The following is a 20,956-nucleotide window of genomic DNA, read 5'->3' on the forward strand; positions in this document are numbered from 1 at the left end:
CCTGATAATTTTGTTTTCCTTAGTATAGACAGATGGATTCAGCTTCTTGCCCTCGGCTGCCAAATGAGTGTGTCATTAGTCCTCCTGTGGGGCTCTGGGTCCCAAAGGATTGCTGGTTAAGTGTTCAGTCCCTAGCTTGGGATACTAGAATATTATGTAAGTTCAGGGTTTATGGTTGGTTGAGTACAGTTCTGGTTATCTGTTTTTTATCAAGCTTTTTGCTAGTCTGTCCACAGTTGCTTTTGAAGAGAATACTGGCAGGCTGGGGTCACTGCAAGGCTATGTATACTGTGCCGTCAGCTTGCTCCGTCTCCATCTGCTGGCAGGGGAGCATAAACCCTCTGGTCCTGAGTCCATCTGTCTACACTAAGGAAAATGAAATTATCAGGTAAGTATTTTCTCCATTTTAAAACTCTGAAAACAAACTGATTTGTGAGCTTTTAACACCTGCAACTCCACCCCACTTCTCCCAAAATTGAAATGAGGCCCTTGGCATAATCTTAGAGCAACTTAAAGGAGAAGTATATCAGAGTGCTCAAAGCAGTTCAGAACATCCAGACATTCATCCTACCAATGTTAATGACTAATCACACAGTAATGAAAAAAATAATTTCTCTCCAGAAGAGAAGCAGAGTAGTCTGCTTCCTCTTCCAGAGATGAGGAAATTAGCAGCATCTAAACAGGTTTCATTCAAAGCTCCATAGATGTTATAGTGCTATCACAAGGTAGGATTGCTCTGTACTGACATTTTTGCTAGATTTCTTTTGCAGTTATATTTAAAGCTCATTCCCTCAGCCTTTTAGATGATTCCACAATTTGAGCTGACAATTATCTAAAACTAGAAATGAATTTGAAAGCCAGGTTTAGACAAATGCCATTTTTTTCAAGTGACTTACACAGAAAGTCATTGGTAGTGGGGAGGGTTGAACTCTTGTCTCCGGATGTCTCCTTAATCATAGTCTAATCATCCAGCCACTACCAAACTAATTCTCTCTGCTCCAGCTGTCTTGCTTTTCCTGTTTTCATCTTGTGAGATGTGGGCAAGTTTCTAATTGCTCATAGTACAGTTGGGCAAGCACAATCAGCCTTATCACTTCTGCTGGGGGAAAAAAGGCATAAAAAGAGGTTGGAATTTTGATGTTTCTACTCATGATCACATTCATTCAGTAATACTGGAATGTAAGAAGAAAAGGGAGAGAGTCTGAGCCTCCCACACACAGACTGGCTCTACAAAGGGCAAAAGCTTATCTGGAAGATACAATATGGCATTCTATTTTACCTTTTCTTTAAAATGTTATTTAAATGCAGAACAACTTTCCGAATTAATAGTTACACACATTGGGGCCAATGCAAGAAATCAGCAAGGAAAACGGGCACTCATTGTTGAGCACCCACTTTCCTAATGCGTGGCCAGCACCTCTCCTGGGCCCGAGATTGAATATTTAAATGAGGGGTCGCGTTGCCAAGGAGGCGCCAGGGACAAACGTGTACCCCTAGTACCTCCTTGGCAGTGTGTGCCCAGAAGAGGTGGCTGTCAGCGGGTTAGGAAAACAGACGCTGAATTTATGAGCATCTGTATCTTCTGCTTTTCTGTACACTTTTGGGCTGCTCAGAAATGAATGCCTGCTCTGGGCAGACCTTCCAGCCACGGGTTAAACAGTGTGCGCGGCTGAGCGCACTGTATTGAATCGGCCCCATTTTGCCTTGGGTACAATGAACACGTACTCTAGAAGAATCCAGAAATCCCTGAATTTGTGATTACCCAAACTCTTGTCTTCAGTCTTTTCTGTGCTCTTGCTGATCAGGTGTGTGGTTTATTTCCAGGTCAGCGTTTGTTTGGGGAGACAATCCTGGGACTAACTCAAGGCTCAGTCTCAGACCTTCTGGCACGGCCAAAACCCTGGCACAAGCTGAGTTTGAAAGGAAGGGAACCCTTTGTTCGTATGCAGCTGTGGCTGAATGATCCAAACAATGTAGATAAGCTGATGGATATGAAACGCATGGAGAAGAAAGGTAACTTGCTGCAAACTGCAGATACAAATTACTGTACAGATTACAGATAAACCTGTTTGACATCTCCCAGGAACACTACAGGAATTACTGATCGGGAACCAAGGTCAATGGCTACTTAAGAAAATGGTTGTAAATGTCTGCACTTGATATTTGTATATGAAGAGAAATATGGTAGTAGATAAGGACCGAAAGCCCATCTTGTTTGCCCAATTTCCTTTCTGCTGTAGTGTTATGAGCCCCATCTGATAAAGGTTTTTATTGTGTATTGTGCATAAGTCCTCATTTGCCTTTTTTATCCAGTCCACCCACTGACTGACTGTTTCATTTATGGCGTGTTTTTCACTGCAGTGATAGGATTAGCTAAACTCAACTGGTACTGGACATCTGTTTTGCTTAGTTTATTTCTTTCATTTCATACAGTTTTACATACATCCAGTCCTGAAGGCCACAAAGAAGTCCTGGTTTTCAAGGCATTCACAATTCCTGAGATGTATTTACTTGCAGTGGTTCTAGTTTATATATTTTGGTAGTATTGAAAGCCAGACCTGTTTTGTGCCCTTTGAGAACTGGCGTCTGAGAAACCAGCAAGCATTCTTTATACTTCTGACTCAAGTTGGATTTCTAGGTTGACAAATAAACTTATTGAATTTGTGATGAAAACTGAATTTGTTGTAAGAAGTCTGGCAGTGATGATAAACTAACATACTATGCCACACATTTCCTCCCTTTCTGAAACTTTGCGGTGAAGTTGACATGTAAGGGCTGACTGCATTAAAACAGAGCATTATTGTCTGCACAGTGTGGGCACTGATTTACATTGAGGAGGTGGGAGAAATGCAGAAATCGTGTGGCTATATGTAGGAAGAAAAGTATTTTAATAGTGTTGGTTAAGTGGATACTATCACTAATCCAAGGTTTTTAATGGATAATTTAAGCAGCCTGCTGCTGGAATATTTTATAAGAACTAAGTTAAAGGAGTGGCACCACAAAAAATTGTTAGCAAATGTACATATCTTCTGTAGAATGTGAAATGTTTTTGTTTTTTTTGCCTGTAATCCCCCCCCCCCCCCCCCATTTTTTAAAATCTCTTCTCATATTCTGAACTCACAGAAAAATGTGCATCAAATAGGGCTGCTGTTTCTCATGGTATAGTTGATCAATAGATAGCTTTGAAAATGTAATAGGACTTAATTTGTAGACAAAAGGAAGTGGAACTATTTGGGGGGGGGGGGGGGTTAGGTGGAGTAGGAGCAGGGCCAGAGCCAGGTTTGACTGGAGCAGGGCTGAAAATGAAACTTCCCAAATACACATACACATACCTAAATGCACCCTTCACACTTCTCCATGCTTGATGAGCACTAGTGGGTGAAGGACAGCTGGGATAGGAGCAAGATAGAGAGAATGGAGCCCTTTCTTGCTAATCTCCTCCTCCTCCTCTGTACCCTGGTAATCCTGATCCTCCATCCTCAGACCCCTGTGAATCCCACAATGGTACTCATTTCTACCCCCCCTGCTTCCAGTCTCCTGTTCCATGCAATACAGGAGGAGAAGGTGGTGAGAGTGAGGAACAACAGGAGGAGAGGGACTGGATAAGAAGCAGAGTGGCTGTTCTCTGCTCTGTGTATTCCAGGCTCACCCCTCTTCTCTTCCCTGCAGGAGGGAGGAGCTGGAAAAGAACACGCCTACTGCTCTGCCTCTTAAGCCTGGAAAAAAGTGCCGCAACAGCGTTCCAGGCTACTCTCTCACAAATTAAACCCTGGTAATAATTCTCAAGCAGTTTGCAGTATTTCCATCCAAAACTCCATAAAATGATGATGATCTCGTTCTTTTCTGATGCTGTATCTTTTTGCAATAAAAATATAAATTTGCAAGAAAGCCAGATCTTCTGAGAGACTCCCACATTATCTGCTCCACCTCTAGCCACCCATTAACAGCCCCAGATCTTCTGGATTAACTAGGACCTGAACACTAGTGTTTCAGAGAAATCTATATTTCTCTTTTTCATGGCTGCAGGAAGAGCACTTATGAGAAGGAGGAAGCAGTGCAGGGTCTGTGAGTGCATGTCTGTGTAGTGTCCCCCGCATTGCTGCTGCTTCTAGCCTCTGTTCTGCTTCCTACCACTGCTGATACCATTGCTAACTTTCCATACTGGCCACTCTCTGTGGCTTAAAAAAGAAAGTGAGAGGGAGAAAAGGGAAATGGCTAGGAGGGGAAGGATCAGGGGAGAGAAGGGAATAGAGGGATGAGCGAAAGTAAAGGCAGAAGGGGTGAGCAGTAGGGAAGGTGGATTGTGTACCAGAAGAGAGAGATGAAGGGGGAGCAATAGAGTGGAGGGAGATGTAAGATAAGCAATGGAGAAATATGTGGAGAGAGACAGAGGAAGGAGAGAGACAGAGGAAGAAAAGAGGGATGTAGCTGTGAGTGATAGGCTGCAGGCTGATTAAGAGAGAGAAAATGAAGACGAGAGCAATAGAGAAGGGAGATGGAAAGGTAAGCAATAGAAATGAAGATATGTAGATGAGTGAGCAATAGTGATGAACTGAGTGACAGGAGGGAAATGGAAGGTGAGTAATGGCAGAGAAGTTGAAGGGGTGATGAGTGTTGAAGAAGAGGGAATGTAGAAGTGACAGGAGGGAAATGGGAGAGATGAGCAGTGCTGGGGGGAGATCATAGGATGAGCAAAAGAAGATATAGTACTGGGTGATGAGCCAGACTGAGTGATATGAGAAAAGTAGAGAGGTGAGCAGTGCTGGGGGGCAGTTGTATTGTTGAGCAATGGAGAGGAGATGTAGGACTGGATGACGGAGAGGTAGGCTGAGTGACGGGAGGGAAATAAGTAACTAATGGAGAAATGTAAGCTTGAGTGATGAGCAATAGAGAGGCAAAGACATAAAGAGAACTGAGATGAAATGAAAGATATCAGACGCAGATGGAAGGGGGAAGTAAAGATGGATGAAGCAGAAGAGGCAAATAGGAAAACCTTTAAAGGGACTTCTGCAGCTAAAATAGTGTTTTACGAGAAAAAATGGCTTTTTACAAAATTGCCTATCGGATATGCGCGTAAACTTATGGGCATATGTCATGTTTACATGTAAACTTACCCAGGCAGATCGACAAAGTTCCCTGGGGAGGAGGTGAGGAAGGGCTTAGACTTGTATGCATGCTTTTGTATTTTCAAAAATATACATGTAAATGTTTCTGAAAATTCCTGTGCACAATTTATCAGGTCTAAGTGTGTGTGGGTAGACTTGATGGGATAATTTTCAAAACAGACTTGTGTGCATAAGTCAGCTTTTAAAATTAATGTAACTTGTGCACATATTTGCCAGCTAATTTATATGAAATGGTACAAAATTACTCCCAAAAAGAATGATAAAATGAAAAGGAATCAGAAGAAAAGAAAATGAAAGTGGAGCAGTGATGAAGAAAGACAAAGGTGAAAAAAATATGGGGAAGACAATGAAAGCCCTTTCCACTGGTAAAATGGTATTTTACTTGCAGAAATCAGGGCTTCAGTTATTGCCCGTCCTCCATGAGGGCCGAATTACCTGCAGCGTTCTATAAGGCAGGTAATTTTGTCTGCATAGTAAAGAGGCAATCCTGGGGGTGAGGAGAGGGCGGGGAATGGAACAGTGCACCTAATCAAAAAAATGACCTGTGGATAAAGCAGGTGCAAATAAATCTCTGCACAGTAATCAAAGCAGAAGTATGCATATACTTTGATTATTGGTACAAAACCTGTGAATAAAAAATACCAGTGGTATTTGTAGGTAGTTTGATTATTGTCCCCTTTTATTTATATAAACAGATTATGCAATTTTTGAAAATTTTAAATTTGTTTTACAGCTTTTGCTGTTCTGTTACATTTTAATTATATATATGTTAATTGTCAGAGATGCATCTTCACAAAATGATATTTTTGGGTTTTTTCACAGATTTGGGGAAAATGGGGGTTTCTAGTTCTCCCTCTCTCATCACAGTCTCCCTAAATCTGCAGTGTATATATGTATATCATATATATATATGTGTGTGTGTGTGTGTGTGTGTGTATGTATATATATATATATATATATAACACACAGAGTTTATGCTTTATTGAAGTCTTGCCTACATAGAGAAGAATTAGAATAATTATAAATGACAGAAATGGTTTGCATAGTACTTACACAAATTTTCATGCACTGTGTCCTAATCTAAAAGTGCTTTCAGTTAATCCTGACTAAATAAATCAGTGTTCTCTGTTTTTATAAATCAGCAGGAGAAACCCTGGAAATTCAGAAATGCAAAAAAAGCTATATAATGAAGTCATTGCTAGATTATTATAGGGTATTAATCACAGCTGTCCCGCTGTGTTAGTGGTACAGTACATTATATTATGGCTGAGTAACACAAGTCAGAGCATTGATTTAAAGCTGGTTTCTACCAAACCAGATGCACAACTGCTCCAAAGGGTGGGATGGAGTGATTGTAAAGGGACACACCTGCCCTCCCAGCATGGGTGGTCACTAGGAAGAAATAGAAATGAGAACATTTTTTTTAAGTGTTGCATCACTTTCAATCAGATGATAGCAAAACCTAGTATTTTGATAAAAGCACGTTTTTGAGGTGTCGTCATCTTGTATAAATCATAACACGTATTTAAGTAGTAATGCCTAATATCAGTCAGATGAGCTTAAAGGTTAACATAGTCCTCCATATTAGATTAATAGCTAACCATTTAATAGGGTGTTCTAATTATTTTAAAATGTTTCTCAACTAAGGTAAAATATAAAATAGCATTTTCTATAAAAGAGAACTATCCTGCTTTTTTTTTCTCTGAATACTGTACGTTTCTAATCAAGCTCCCCTTTCCCAAACTCCGGTCATTCCTTAAGATGGGGGCATACCCAGTACTAGGGCTGATTTATTGACTCACTGTCTCAGCCTTGATTTGAATTCTCCATAAGGGGATAGGATTTACCTCCAGAGCCCAAGGTGTAATGCTGGTGAAATACCCAAAAGGGACACTGGATATAAATGTATAGTGTTTCAAAAGAGTCTTTACTGAAATGTATGAAAGTGGGGAAAAATGGCAAATTTGTGTAGTCTCTGTTTGGCAAGTCCCAGTGCAAGTACTGAAATGTATAGGGGGTAACTGACCCTTGCTGCATTGCCTTTCTGGGGTCCCTTTGTTTCTTTCTCCCATACATTTGGTCACCACTGGATAGGCATCTACCACTTTCCTTCTCACTGGCTGTTGTAGAGATCCTTGTTCACCATTAACATGGATTAAGGTCTTATTCCTCCATCCCCCGCCCCAGGAGGAAATTGATACAGGGTAAGAGATTTACTCCCTCAGAGTGAGGATACTAACCGTCCATCCCACTGATGAAAACAAAAGGAAAAGTTACTTTTGGAAAGGTATCAGAAGCACCACCACAGGGAACTATGTGCATGGCCTTCATTTCCTACCAAAGGTTATGGAGCAAACTGGGATATAGGCAGGGTTTACCCCTCCCAAACACCTCACTACTAATAGTTCTCAAGCTGCTGTAACCCAACCCAGGACTGCACCTCTGTTGCCACTCCTAAAGGGGAGTACCATGGCTAATGGTATAGTCCAACACACTACTCTGACATCCTCAATAATGTCCTCTGCTAGGAGGAGAATAAAGCTAGTAAAAGGGACCGTAGAACCCTTTACATACAAACATAGAAATGATGTCAGAAAAGGATCAGTGGTCCAACCAGTCTGCCCAGCAAGCTTCCCATGGTAGTATTTGCCACGCCGTGCATGTTACCTCTATCTATCAGTCAGTTTTGCTTTGACGGCTTTGCTTATGGACTTGGCCATAGAAACAGTCCTGTATTTTTCCCTTGGGGTAGATTTTAAAAGGTTGCGCGCGGGCGTACATGTGCGCACGCTACCTAGCGCGTGCACATGTACACCTGATTTTATAACTTGCGTGCGCAAGTTATAAAATCCGGGGTCGGCGACACAAGGGGGTGCACAATTGTTCACCTTGCGCGCGCTGAGCCACACAGCCTTCCCCCATTCCCTACCCTCCCACCCCATCTTCCCTTCCCCTACTTCCCCCACCCTTTCCCCCCCTACCTTTTTCGTCTTCTTTTTTTTATTTTCAGACTTACTTCAGCTTTGGGGCTGAAGTAAGTTGCGCACGCCGGCCAACTGCCGGCGCTCAATCGCCGGCCCAGCAGCTGTGCGAGGCCTCTGGCCACGTCCCCACCCCACCCCCGGACCTCCCCGCCCCCTTTTGTAAAGCCCTGGGGCTTTACACGCGCCGCTGGGCCTTTCTAAAATAGGCCGGTTACGTGCGTAAATCCTCCGAAAATCTGGCTTTTAATGTCTGTGCATCAGAACCCCAGATTGTAAAAAAAAAAAAAAAAACCCCCAAAAAAATCATGGCTCATGTTGGTTGTCTTTGAATCCAAATTCCCCTTTCCTTCCACTTCCACCCCCTCCTTTGAAGCAGAGAGCAATGTTGCAGTTGCATCAAAGCATCAAGACTTATTGGTTGTAATCCCATGCCTTCTATTAAGGGTAGTAACTGCTGCTCAGTTAAGATTACCTCCATACCTTATAAGTTCTCAAGAACATCAATAGCCACATAAATCAGAACTTAGCAAAGTGCCTGAATTAAAGAAATCTTCATAGTTAATTGTTGGATTTAATAGAATATCACTTACTTGCAGTTAGAGAGATATTAATTTGCTCTCAACTACTAAGGTGATAAAGAATCCAACTTTTGTTTAATCATAGGTTTCTTACACACTTTTTTTTATATATGTACTTGCATCTAAAAATAATGGGCATGTTATAAAATCCGGGGTTGGCGCGCGCACGCGGGTACACACTTGTGACATGTGGCGCGCCGAGCCCTAGGGGAGCCCCGATGGCTTTCCCCGTTCCCTCCGAGGCCGCTCCGATTTCAGAGCGGCCTCGGAGGGAACTTGCCTTTCGCCCCCCACCTTCCCCTCCCTTCTCCTATCTAACCCTCCCCCCAGCCCTACCTAAATCCCCCCTTTACCTTTATTATTTAAGTTGCGCCTGCCTCTGGGCAGGCGTAGGTTGCACACGCCGGCCGAGTCCAGCACACAATTCCCCGGCCTAAGAGGCCGCTGGCCACGCCCCCGCCTCAGATCGCCCACGCCCCATCCCTTTTTTCAAGCCCCAGGATATACGCACGTCGCCAAGCCTATGCAAAACAGGTTTGGCGCGCATAGGAGGGGTTTAAAAGGGTTACGAGCGTATATTACGAGCGTAACCCTTTTAAAATCTGTCCCAATTTCAAAGGTAAGTTGCCCTAGACACTTATCTTAAAGGACCTATGGTGAAAATTTCTTTGTAGTATGCCAGTATTGTAAGTCCTTGCCAATATTGTGAGCCCAGCATGATTCATGTTTTGAAAAGCTTCCTTCCTCGGGGGCTTAAAGAATGGCAGAATTTGACAGTGTTTCCTGAAACAATATATGCTGCTGTTAGTGTGAAGCAGTATAATTATAAACCATTAGTGCCTATGTGAAAAGGTTAGTAAAATATTGTGTAATGCCAAATGATTAGTCCTGAATTTGGATCTGCCATCTTTAATTTTTAAAATTTGTTTTAATATATACTGTTTGAAAAAATAGCACTAAAAAGCAGAAACAAATTTGTAATATTGAATCAATAAATAATTGTTAGGAAAAAAGTTTTTTAAAAGCAACAAATATGTTAGAAAATCGTGTCTGAATGCAGTCTTTTAAATTCTCAATTGAACATCCGTGTTAATATTATCATTTGTGCCCTACAAATTCAAAAGTCCTCTCTTCTCAAAAAGTTAAAAATAAAAGACCAAAGATTACCTAAATAATAAACTTAAGCATTATTTCTTGTTTAAAGCGAACAAGTCATTTTCTTCCTTTATAAATGGGATGGTATGGAGCGGCAACAACGGTGTCTCAGGTTTGAATGCACCATCTTTGGAAACTCATTTATACCATTTGTGTAGATGAAAACGGACCAATGAAAATAGGAGGTGTCTCTTAAATAACCAATTATCAATGCTTTTTAAAGAACCAATAGGAATGAAAAAATGAAAAAGTTGGATGAAACGCGATCATTTTCAGTCACAAAAATCATCCAGTCTGTATTAACATTCACTTTCTTGGAAGAGCAAAACATAACACTTTTTATAATAATGTTTGAATGGTGTAAATTGAGTATATGAATATTTTAAAATTTAAATACATTTCTTCAAATAAACTTGTTTGTACTGTTTGAAAATTGAAATGGGCCAATAGCACGATGGAAGTGTGTCTATAATGACCAATCATTGATGACATACTTTCGAACTTAGCAATTAAAAATGAAAAAAGTAGTTGTCAATCATAATAGGGACATTCTGTTAAACAGTGGACCCTTGACCCGGCACAGAAGAACACCCACCTGAGGAACCGGGATGTCCTTCGTCACCGGAGGGTGGATATCCGGAGCAAGACCCCTCAGTACCTAGCAAGAGAAGGCAGACAGGTACAGGCCAGCGAGCCCAAGCCGGGTTCCACGCGAGGCAGGGGTCTGTGAAGATCAACTCCAATCCGGGTCCGGACAGATAGCAGGTGGCGCAAAAGTAAAGTCCAATCCGGGTCGAGGCAGGCAGCGGACAAACAGAGAAAAGTCCAATCCGGGTCGAGGCAGGCAGCAGGCAAACAGAGTCAAGTCCAATCCGGGTCGAGGCAGGCAGCGGGCAACAGAGCAAAGTCCAATCCGGGTCGAGGCAGGCAGGCAGACAAACAGAGCAAAGTCCAATCCGGGTCGAGGCAGGCAGGCAGACAAACAGAGCAAAGTCCAATCCGGATCGAGGCAAGCAGCAGGCAAACAGAGTCAAGTCCGGTCCGGGTCTTGGCAGGCAGGTAGCAAGGCAAGGCAGCGTCAGGCACGGACCGGGTCTCAGCAGGCAGGTAGCAAGGCAAGGCAGCGTCAGGCACGGTCCGGGTCTCAGCAGGCAGGTAGCAAGGCAAGGCAGCGTCAGGCACGGTCCGGGTCTCAGCAGGCAGGAAGCAAGGCAAGGCAGCGTCAGGCACGGTCCGGGTCGGTAGGCAGGTAGCAAGGCAAGGCAGAGTCAGGCACAGCAAGTCACACCAGGGCACAGCAAAGCACGGGACCTATTGTGAAGGCGTCTGATGCCTGCACTGCACCGCTTAAATCTCCCTCCCTGCTGACGTCAATTTCCGGGGCCGGCCTCATCCTCGCGATCCTGCCCCTTTAAGGGGCGGAGCTAGCCGCGTCGCACCCGATGCCGTCCCGCGACGGCAGGACGTCTGCACGCTGCGAGCCGTGCTCTGGGGGGCCGGAAGGATGGCGTGCCGACTCGCCGGCGGAAAAGAGGTAGGGAGGCCCGATCGCATGCGATCGCGATCGGGCCTCACAACACATTCATTCTGTATTATCATTCAACCTAATGGAGCTATGGAAGAAAGATTGAAAATCCATCGTTGCTGTTTATAATTCAAAATTGGTTTAATGTCACCTCCTCTATCAGAAGGTGCAACGGTTTCCAAAATAGTGCAACACAATTGTTCAAAGGTGTGCTGATATTGTAAACAGTGTTTAACTATTGGATCATCCAATTTTTTAGAATGTAGTCTACTGCAATGTTCCTTCAGTCATATTTTAACAGGTCTCGACGTACACCCAACATAAAGCATTGGACATGTGCATTGTATTACATAGATAACATTTCCTGAATCACAGTCCGAATATCTTTGTCATTTGAAGATCATCAGAGTGGATCTTGCCAGGTTGTTCCCTGGAGAGTGGTGGGGCACATGTCACATGAGCCACAAGGACCTGTTTGTCCTAACTCATCAATAAATTGAGTGTCTAGAGGTAAAGCAGCATGCACTATTTGATTTTTAATACTTAATCCCCTTTTAAAAGAAATTAAAGGGATTTCTGCAAAAACAGAATGGAACTATAGTACATGCCAGTGATGCCGTATACTCTGCAATAAATGCCACTTTATCAGAATGTTGTAAAACACAAATATTTTGTGGAGAAGTCTTCTTATCATGATATTCCAGAAGGGATGTACGATGGGAATAAAGAGCCCTACAGTAGGCTACTTTGATAACAGACAATGGATATCCTCTCTCAAAAAAACATAAAGCAAGATGGTATGCATGAAATTTGAACTTATTTGTTGATGAACAAATCCACCGTATTCTGAATAAATGGATATCAGGAAGCCCATTTTTAAATGCTCTAGGATGAAAACTGTGATACATTAAAAGGTTATTGTGATTGATCTCCTTGCAATAAATTGATGAAACCAAGAGATTTTCTTCTTTAATAATATGAATATCCAAAAAGCAAATTTGATGCAAATCAAATTGCATTGTAAATTTAAGAAAGGGATAATAGTATTCAATCAAAAAAAGTTTTTAATTCTTGCATGGTAGAGTCCCATAAGAAAAAAAGGTCGTCGATGTATCTGACCCAAAATGGAATATTTTCACCATCTCTTCATACAAATCTACACTATACCATCTCTTCATACAAATCTACACTATACCAGTACAATTCTCTCACCTCAAAATCAAAAAAAGACTTTTATGCATCTAAGATTCACAACCTGGTCTTTGACGCCAAAGCCCTCTTCGCCTATGTCTCCAGCCTCACTCAAACCATACCGCGAGAGATCCCCGGCAACATGGCTCAATCCAAAGCTGATGAACTCGCTCAGTTTTTCCAAAATAAAATTTCCAATCTCTTAATACAACTGCCTCCCGACACCGCCGCTCTCCAGACATATCAACAACCTGCTCACAAAAACGTCAGCTTAAACACCTTCGAACCTGTAGCTTCTACTGAGATACTAGCCATCTTGAGAAAAATGAAACCTTCATCTCATCCTGCAGACCACATCCCTTCCAAACTACTTCTATCTATTCCAGACACAATAGCAACATCTTTAACAAACATCATCAACTGCTCTCTAGCCCAAGGAACCTTCCCTGATGACCTCAAAATGGCCTCAATCTCACCGCTCCTAAAGAAACCCAACCTTGACCCGAAGGACCCCAACAACTTCCGTCCCATAGCTAACCTCCCATTCATCGCCAAGATCATGGAAAAACTAGTGAACTCTCAACTCTCAGATTTCATCGAAGACAACAATCTTCTCTTCACCCCACAACACGGCTTCCGAAAAAATCGAGGCACAGAATCCCTCCTCTCCTCGTTGACAGATCATATCTTAATGGGACTGGACAAAGGAAACTCTTTCCTATTGATCTTGTTAGACCTTTCAGCAGCGTTCGACACGGTCAACCACGCCATCCTCCTAAACCAGCTTTCGTCTATAGGAATCAGCGGTACCGCCCTATCCTGGTTCAAAACGTTTCTCAATAACAGAGGTTACAAAGTTAAAATCCAAAACAAGGAATCCTCAAGATTTGACTCTGTCATAGGAGTCCCTCAAGGTTCTTCATTATCTCCAACCCTATTTAATATCTATCTTCGTCCTCTCTGCCAACTTCTTACCGACCTCAATCTAAAGTACTTCCTTTACGCAGACGATATCCAAATCATCATCCCCATCAAAGACACATACTCTAAAACTATTGACTACTGGGAATCATGCCACCTGAAAATCAAACAACTACTAAACAACTTACACCTCATATTAAACTCTTCCAAGACAGAAATCCTACTCATCTCTCCCGAAAACAATATCTCCAACACTACTCTTCCCACCAACCTACCTACCACACAAGTTAGAGACTTAGGAGTGTTAATAGACAACCGGCTAAACTTCAAGGCACATATCAACAAAACAACCAAAGACTGCTTCTATAAACTCCAGGTTCTGAAGAGGATAAGACCTCTCTTCCATGCTCAAGACTTCAGAACGATCATCCAAGCAGTCATTTTTGCAAAATTAGACTACTGCAATTCCCTATTGCTAGGTCTGCCCTCATCCTATTCCAAACCACTACAGATGGTTCAAAATTCAGCAGCCCGATTACTAACAGGCGCAAGAAAAAGAGACCACATATCACCCATTCTGAAAGAGTTACATTGGCTACCCGTCCACTTCCGTATCATGTATAAAGCCATATGTGTCATCTTCAAAACTATTCATCAATGCATCTTCCTCGATCTACAAATCCCCCTCCAAGTACACAACTCGACAAGACCTACCAGAAATGTTTACCGAGGCGCCCTCAAAGTTCCTCCTGCGAAAATGACCAGACACATCACTCTAAGAGATCGTGCCACCTCCACAGCTGGCCCTTCCCTGTGGAATTCCATTCCTACAGATCTCAGACTGGAACCCTGCCTCTTAACTTTTAGGAAAAGACTTAAGACTTGGTTATTCAAGCAAGCTTTCCCAGACACAATCTAATGTCACAAGTCACGGACTCAAACCAAGGACTTCAAAATATTCAGCCATTAATCATGCCATCTATACATAGCATTTAATTTATTTATATACCGTTTAACCGTTTATTCTTTCCTATCTCTTCCTTCTTATCCAAGTTCTGCTACCCCTGTTATTTGTAACTGCTCCTTCGATCACCACAGTTCTAGTTGATGTATCTAATGCACTCCCGTTTCATGTAAACCAGCAAGATATGTGCTCATGATTGCCGGTATATAAAAACCTTAAATAAATAAATAAATAAATATAAATATTTGAAAAAAAAAAACGAAGATGTATAAATAAACTTCTCTTCCAAGGCTTCCATAACCAGATTTGCTACGGAGGGTGCAACTGATGATCCCTTAGCAATCACATGAGTTTGAATGAAAAATTTCCCATTAAATTTTTTTTAAAATTTTCTCAGCGCTAAATTGGCAATATCCAAAAGAAAGTTGTAAGGAAAGTTGTAAGTTTTTTGTGACTGTCAATATTGTCTTAATGGTTTGAAAAGGAATATCGTGCGATTCATTAGTATAAAGAGATACTACATCCATCATTACAAGAATGTTATAAGTTGGAATGAAGGATATTGATTGTAATTTATTCAACATATGAGTTGTGTCTTGGACATATGACTGCATTTTCTTGACATGTTGCTGCAAAACGTTATCAAGAAAAATGGCTAAAGGCACTAAAATTGAACCATTGCTTGGAATGATTGGACATTGTGGTGGATTTTCTGGAGATTTGTGAATTTTGGGTACCCCGTATAGGACAGGTGTTTTTGGATTGTCTATTCTCATGAATTGTTGCTCTTTAGATGTAAGAAATGGAGCATTCTCAATTGAAAGTAAATTATTAATAGACATCTTTAAATTTGGCATTGGATCTACATTGATTTGTTGGTAATAATTTACGTATGAAACTGGTCTAGATAACTCAAATACGTATATGGCTCGATCTTGAATGACTATAGTGCCCCCCTTATTGGCAGTTTGGATTATAATTCCATCATTATATGCTAAATTTTTCAGTGCTTGAGACAACAGGTTAAAGTAGGTTTTAATTGAACACATCTCAATGTCTTCAATATCTTTTAATACAAGGTTTTTAAATGTGGTTATATGTGGGTTCATTGGTCCAGTGGGAATCCATTTAGATTTTGTACGAACTATTGATATTCCGTATTCCTTGATTCTGTGCTGAGAACAATGCAATTTCACTTGTAATTTTCTTACAAAGCAATGAATTGAAACATGATTCTTGAAAGACTCATTTATATTTGTAGGAACAAAGGAAAGCCCTAAATTAAGGACCTCCTCTTGGGCCGATGTTAATGGGAACTTAGATAAATGTATAACTTGATGTGTTCTTGACCTCGTCTGTGGACCGTCCCTTGCTACAAAGGCTTGTGTTATTGGATCTTTGTGCAGTCGACATTGGTATGTTTGCTGTTGCCATCTGCCTCTTGTGCTACTTTCTAGAAAAAAAGGGGTAGTTCCATGTGTGTATGATTTGGAACAGCCAGAATCAAACTCGTCAGAACCACTTGAATCGTCCCTTTCAAATCTTCAAAAGTGACCCATCTTACCGGTTTTTGCATTTGTCTGTCTGTATTGAGCCATCGATATACATTGTTAGCAGCATAATCATCTTCATCCCCAAGTCCTTTAAGATAAGTGTCTATGGCAACTTACCTTTGAAATCATTTTTAAATGCAAGTACATATATAAAAAAAAAGTGTATTAGAAACTTATGATTAAACAAAAGTTGGATTCTTTATCTCTTTAGTAGTTAAGAGAGTAAATTAATATCTCTCTAACTGCAAAAAAGTGATATTCTATTTAATCCAACAATTAACTATGAAGGTTTCTTTAATTTAGGCATTTTGCTAAGTTCTGATTTATGTGGCTGTTGATGTTCTGCTAGCAGTTACTGCCACGGTATCATCAGTTATTTATTATTACTTTTAAGTTCCCCAGACCGTAAAATTCGGGGCCTTAATTAGTTGCTATCTAAATCCAATTCCCCTTTTCCCCTGCCGTTGAAGCAGAGAGCAATGTTAGAGTTGCATCAAAAATACCAAGGCTTATTGGTTAAAGATAACTGCCGCACTAGCAAGTTACCCCCATGCACACATTCATCATTGCCTTTAGGACTTGGGCGATAGAAGCAGTCTTGTGCTTTTCCCTTATGTCTACGTAACAGTATCCCACAAACTACTCGCCTTTCTAACTATCTGTGTTATCTCACAGCTATGTATTAATTAATCTACAGTGAGACATTTCACTGATAGTTAATATCCAATATTGGAAGCATGTCACGGATTGGGTTGTGGCGTAGTTGACACAGCCTATATGGTGAATCTACTAGGTCCATGCCGACAGCAGGTGGACTTACTCTTATTAGGACTGGATCAAGGGTTTCATCTATACCAGCCTTATTCCCTGCAGGTTGAGCCCTTGGGTTCCAGGGACCGTCAGTCCTTAGGCAAGAGTCCTGTAAGGAGCGGTCAGACATAATCAAGTCTTGGACAGCAGTCAGAGAAGACAGTAAGCAAACTGTATCTGGGTCCAGGCAAAGAATGGGGTAAGAAGCAAGCAGGCAGGACTAGGGCCAAGCTGAAGTCAAGGCAGGCAGCAGTCCAACATGCACTGCAAGTCTGCAGGAGGACCTGTTGCTGAGACCAAGCTGTGGTATGCAGCTATGGTTTAAATAGCTGGGTTGCTGACATCATTTGAGAGTGCCGGCAGACAGGTTTCCTGCCGCAGGGCCTTTAAGAGGTGCCATCCTGCGCACACCTAGGAAGCTCCAGTGTCTCGGCCGCATCCTAGGATAGTGTCTCGGCCGCATTTTGTGTTCAATACGTTTATCAATGGGTAGCCAGTGTAGATCTTTTAGTAACAGGGTGATGTGTTCTGATCTTTTGTATCCGGTGAGAATTCTGGCTGTGGCGTTCTGAAGGATTTAGAGAGGACATGTGGTTGTTTTGGGAAGTCCTAAAAGTAGTGAGTTGCAGTAGTCAAAGCATGAGAATATTAGGGATTGCAGTATTGTTCTGAATTCTGGGGGGGTTTAGGAGTGGTTTTAGTCGTTTAAGTATTGCGAATTTATAGAAGCCCTATTTGGCTTTCAAGGCGATGTGTTTCTTGAAGTTCAGTTCAGGGTTGAGCCATATACCTAGGTATTTTACATTTTCTCGGAGTTTGATCATTGTGTTGTCGGTTAGAGTTGTGTTATTGTGGGGGTTTGTTGAGCTTTTTCTTTCAAGTAGAATGTATTCAGTCTTGACTATGTTCAGGCAGAGTTTCATTTGATTTAAGGTATTTTTTATGTTGGTAAGATATGTGACTGAAAGGTTGAGGGCATTCTCTATTTTGCTTGTTACAGGGACAATAAGTTGGATGTCATCCGCATACATGTAATAGGTGATGCCAAGATTTGATAGTAGTTGGCATAACGGTAGGATGTAGATGTTGAACAGGGTTGCAGATAGAGCAGGTCCCTGTGGCACTCCGATTTCAAGAGGAATTGATTCTGAGAGGGAATTGTTAATGTCTACCTGGAATGATCTGTTTCGAAGGAAAGAGGAGAACCATGCTGGTGCATTTCCTGTTATGCCTATTTCAGTTAGTTGTTGAATTAGGATTTTGTGGTCAACGGTGTCGAATGCTGCGGATAGATCTAGTAAGATGAGAATGTATTTTTGGCCGTTGTTGAGCCCTTTTATAACAGTGTTTGTTAGGTTGATGAGTAGAGTTTCGGTGCTATGTTTTCTTCGGAAGCCATGTTGTGTGGGGTACAGGATGTTGTTTAGTTCCAGATGCTCGTCCAGTTGTTTCAGTACGACCTTTTCTGTTAGTTTGGCAAGTAAGGGTAAGTTAGATATGGGTCGGTAATTATTTAGGTCGTTGGGGTCAAGGTTTATTTTTTTTAAGATGGGCTTGATTATTGCCTTTTTGAGAGAGTCTGGCAGATCTGCATCTTCAAGGGATTTATTGATGATTGATGTTATTGTTGGTGAGATTAATTGAGATATCTCTTTTAGCGTACTAGTGGGAATTGTCTCAAGCTCATGACGTGCTGGGTTTATTTTTCTAATGAGGTTTTCAATTTCAGTGGATGATGTGGGATCGAAGGAAGACCATGGTTTTGAGTCAGTATTGGTTGGCTGTATAATTTGGTTCGTGGTTTTGATTAGGTACTCGGAGATTTTTCTGATTTTGTTTTGAAAGAATTTTGCCAGGTCATTGCTTAGGTTTTTGTTTGTGTTAGAGTTTATGTTGATGTTTTCTGCGGTGAGGTTTTTTACAATGTTAAATAGGGTTTATGGATTGTTTATGGATTGTTTGGGCAATTTTGAATTTTCTTATTGTAGTAATCTCGTTTAGTTTTGGTTATTGTGTTTTTGTAGTATGCCAAGTAGGTTATGTATCTGGCTAGCGTAACATTTGTTTCTGCGCCATTCTTTTTCTTTTTTTCTTAGAGTTGATTTGGTGTCTTTTAGATGTTTGTTAAACCACGGGTTCTCTGTTTTCCTTTCGTTCTTTATCAGTCTGGTTCTTTTTGGGTTAATGTTGTTGGCAACTTCTGTGGTTATTCTATGCCGTGAGTGTGTGGCGTTATTGATGTTAGATAAGTTGAGGTTCTTTAGCTGCTTTCCGAGTTCTTGTTGTAGGGGTTCTAGGGAGAATGCGGGTCTGTATTTGATGGAGTGTGGGGTGTTTATGTCTGATTTGTTGCAAGCTTCCACTAGCGTTGGCATTTGATGAGATGATGGTCGGACCATGGTACTGGTGTGTTTGATATGGTGGGGTTTGATAGGAATTTATCGTTGGTAAATATCAGGTCTAGTGTGTGGCCAGCTTTGTGTGTTGGGTAGTAGATGTTTTGTGTGAAATTGAGGGCTGTAAGTGCATCTAGTAGGGTTTGCGTGGAGTGTGATGGGGGTGATTTGTCGGTGTGGAGGTTGAAATCTCCGAGTACAATTGTGGGGTTTTTGTGGTTGATGGTAGATACGAAGAGTTCTATTAGGGGGGAGATGTCGTTGTCTAGTAGTTTTGGGGGGGAGGGGGCAGTAGACCAGGTAGATCCGGAGTTTGGAGGAATCAAATAGGGCTATTTTGTATTTGGATGGGATGGAGATGAGGATGAGTTTCATAGCAAAACATTTTTTGACTATTAGCATAAGATCTCCTTTGCGTTTTTTTCTAGGAATAGAGAAAAGGTCATATGTGTTGTTAGTGAGTTGGTTGGTTAGGACGTTGTCAGATTTTTCTAGCCAGGTTTCAGTGATCACAATGAAGTCAGGTTTTGTGTCGTGTATTAAGTCCGTGATAAGTATTAATTTTTTTGAGAGAGATTGAGCGTTTATGGGAAGAAACATGATGCACGTCAGAAATTTTATAGATTTATTGATTGCAACGCTTACCAGGTTTCGTGGTCGGACTGGAGGTCGATTTGGAGTGGTAGGGTTCGTCATTGTGTTCTTAGTTGGGTACTTTGTGTCAGTTCGGGGCTGTGGAGTCTGTCACTAGGGTCGTGGCTCAAGGGGGTCAGTGCCGTGGTCAGGTGTCTGCAGCAGGTCCTTAACAGCGAGTTGGTGGTGATGTCGTCCAGGTGGTGGTGAGATGTGAGTTGTTCGGTGGGTAGGGGTAGAGCAATTCCGGATTTGGGAGCGAGGGAGATGGGGGGAGAGGAGGTGGACTTGAGTAAGGGGCAGAAGGGGAGGGAGAGAGGGAATCAGTTGGCTGAAGGGTCGGCACAAAAGGGCACGCTAAGGGGCAGGCCCCTTTATTGCCCTCGTTGTCGCCGGGGGGTGATGTCACTGGCACGCCTGGCCGCCGATAGACCGAGGGGCGCAGCCAGGAACCTCGCAGGTGGAGGTGGGCCTTGGCTCTGGAGCAGGTAGGAAGGCCTTGGGTCCGGAGGGTGGGGACGGCGAGGGCCTTACCCCGATGGGCTCTGCGCCAGATGCGCGGGCCTGTTCGCCATCCTAGGTATCCGATCGCCGTTGGGTTGGAAAGGGGGGGCCTGGATGTCACCAGACAACGCCAACTGCCAGGGTCCAAAAGAAGAGAAGAGAGACTGCGGGCCGCCTCCGGAACCCAGGCTGGTGGTGGCCAAAGAAAGGGAAAGGAGACCACGGCCCGCTACCAGATCCCAGGGCAGCGGGAGAAAAAAAAGGAGACAGTGGGCCACCTCCAGCGCTCCGGGCACAGGCAGCCAAGGGAAAAATAAAAAAAGAAAGGCTACTGAAGGAGCCAGTGACAGCTGCCGACCAACAAACAAAAAGACGCCGGGTGCGCATACCACTGCCAGAGCCCAGCCTGGCGGTGGCAGAGAAAGGAAAAAGAAACCACGGCGGATTGTCAAAAAAAAAAAAAAAAGACCCCGGGCTGCTGCTGGAGCCCAAACCAGTGGAAGCCAAAGAAAGAGAAAGGACGCGGTAAAGAAATTAAAAAAAAAAAAAAAAGCTGCGGGCCGCTGCCGGATCCCAAGCCGGCAGTGACTGAAGAACACGAAAAGGTACAATTTGT

The 20,956-nt window shown here is 42.4% G+C and overlaps 1 protein-coding gene across 8 annotated transcripts in view; it reads left to right on the forward strand.

Annotated features, from left to right (window-relative positions):
• The window catches only part of CUX1 (cut like homeobox 1), a 1,076,531-nt gene that overhangs the window by 894,533 nt on the left and 161,042 nt on the right, over positions 1-20,956 (forward strand). For 5 of the 8 annotated variants that reach the window (XM_029612600.1, XM_029612603.1, XM_029612599.1 and 2 more), the window contains one exon: positions 1,825-2,013. The exons of the other annotated variants lie outside the window; for them this stretch is intronic. In XM_029612600.1, coding sequence (XP_029468460.1) covers positions 1,825-2,013 — 189 coding nt within the window. The remainder of the gene's footprint in view (positions 1-1,824; positions 2,014-20,956) is intronic. 8 annotated transcript variants of the gene reach the window in all.

The sequence above is a fragment of the Rhinatrema bivittatum genome, chromosome 8, assembly GCF_901001135.1.
Source record: "Rhinatrema bivittatum chromosome 8, aRhiBiv1.1, whole genome shotgun sequence".
NCBI classification, from domain to species: Eukaryota; Metazoa; Chordata; class Amphibia; order Gymnophiona; family Rhinatrematidae; genus Rhinatrema; species Rhinatrema bivittatum.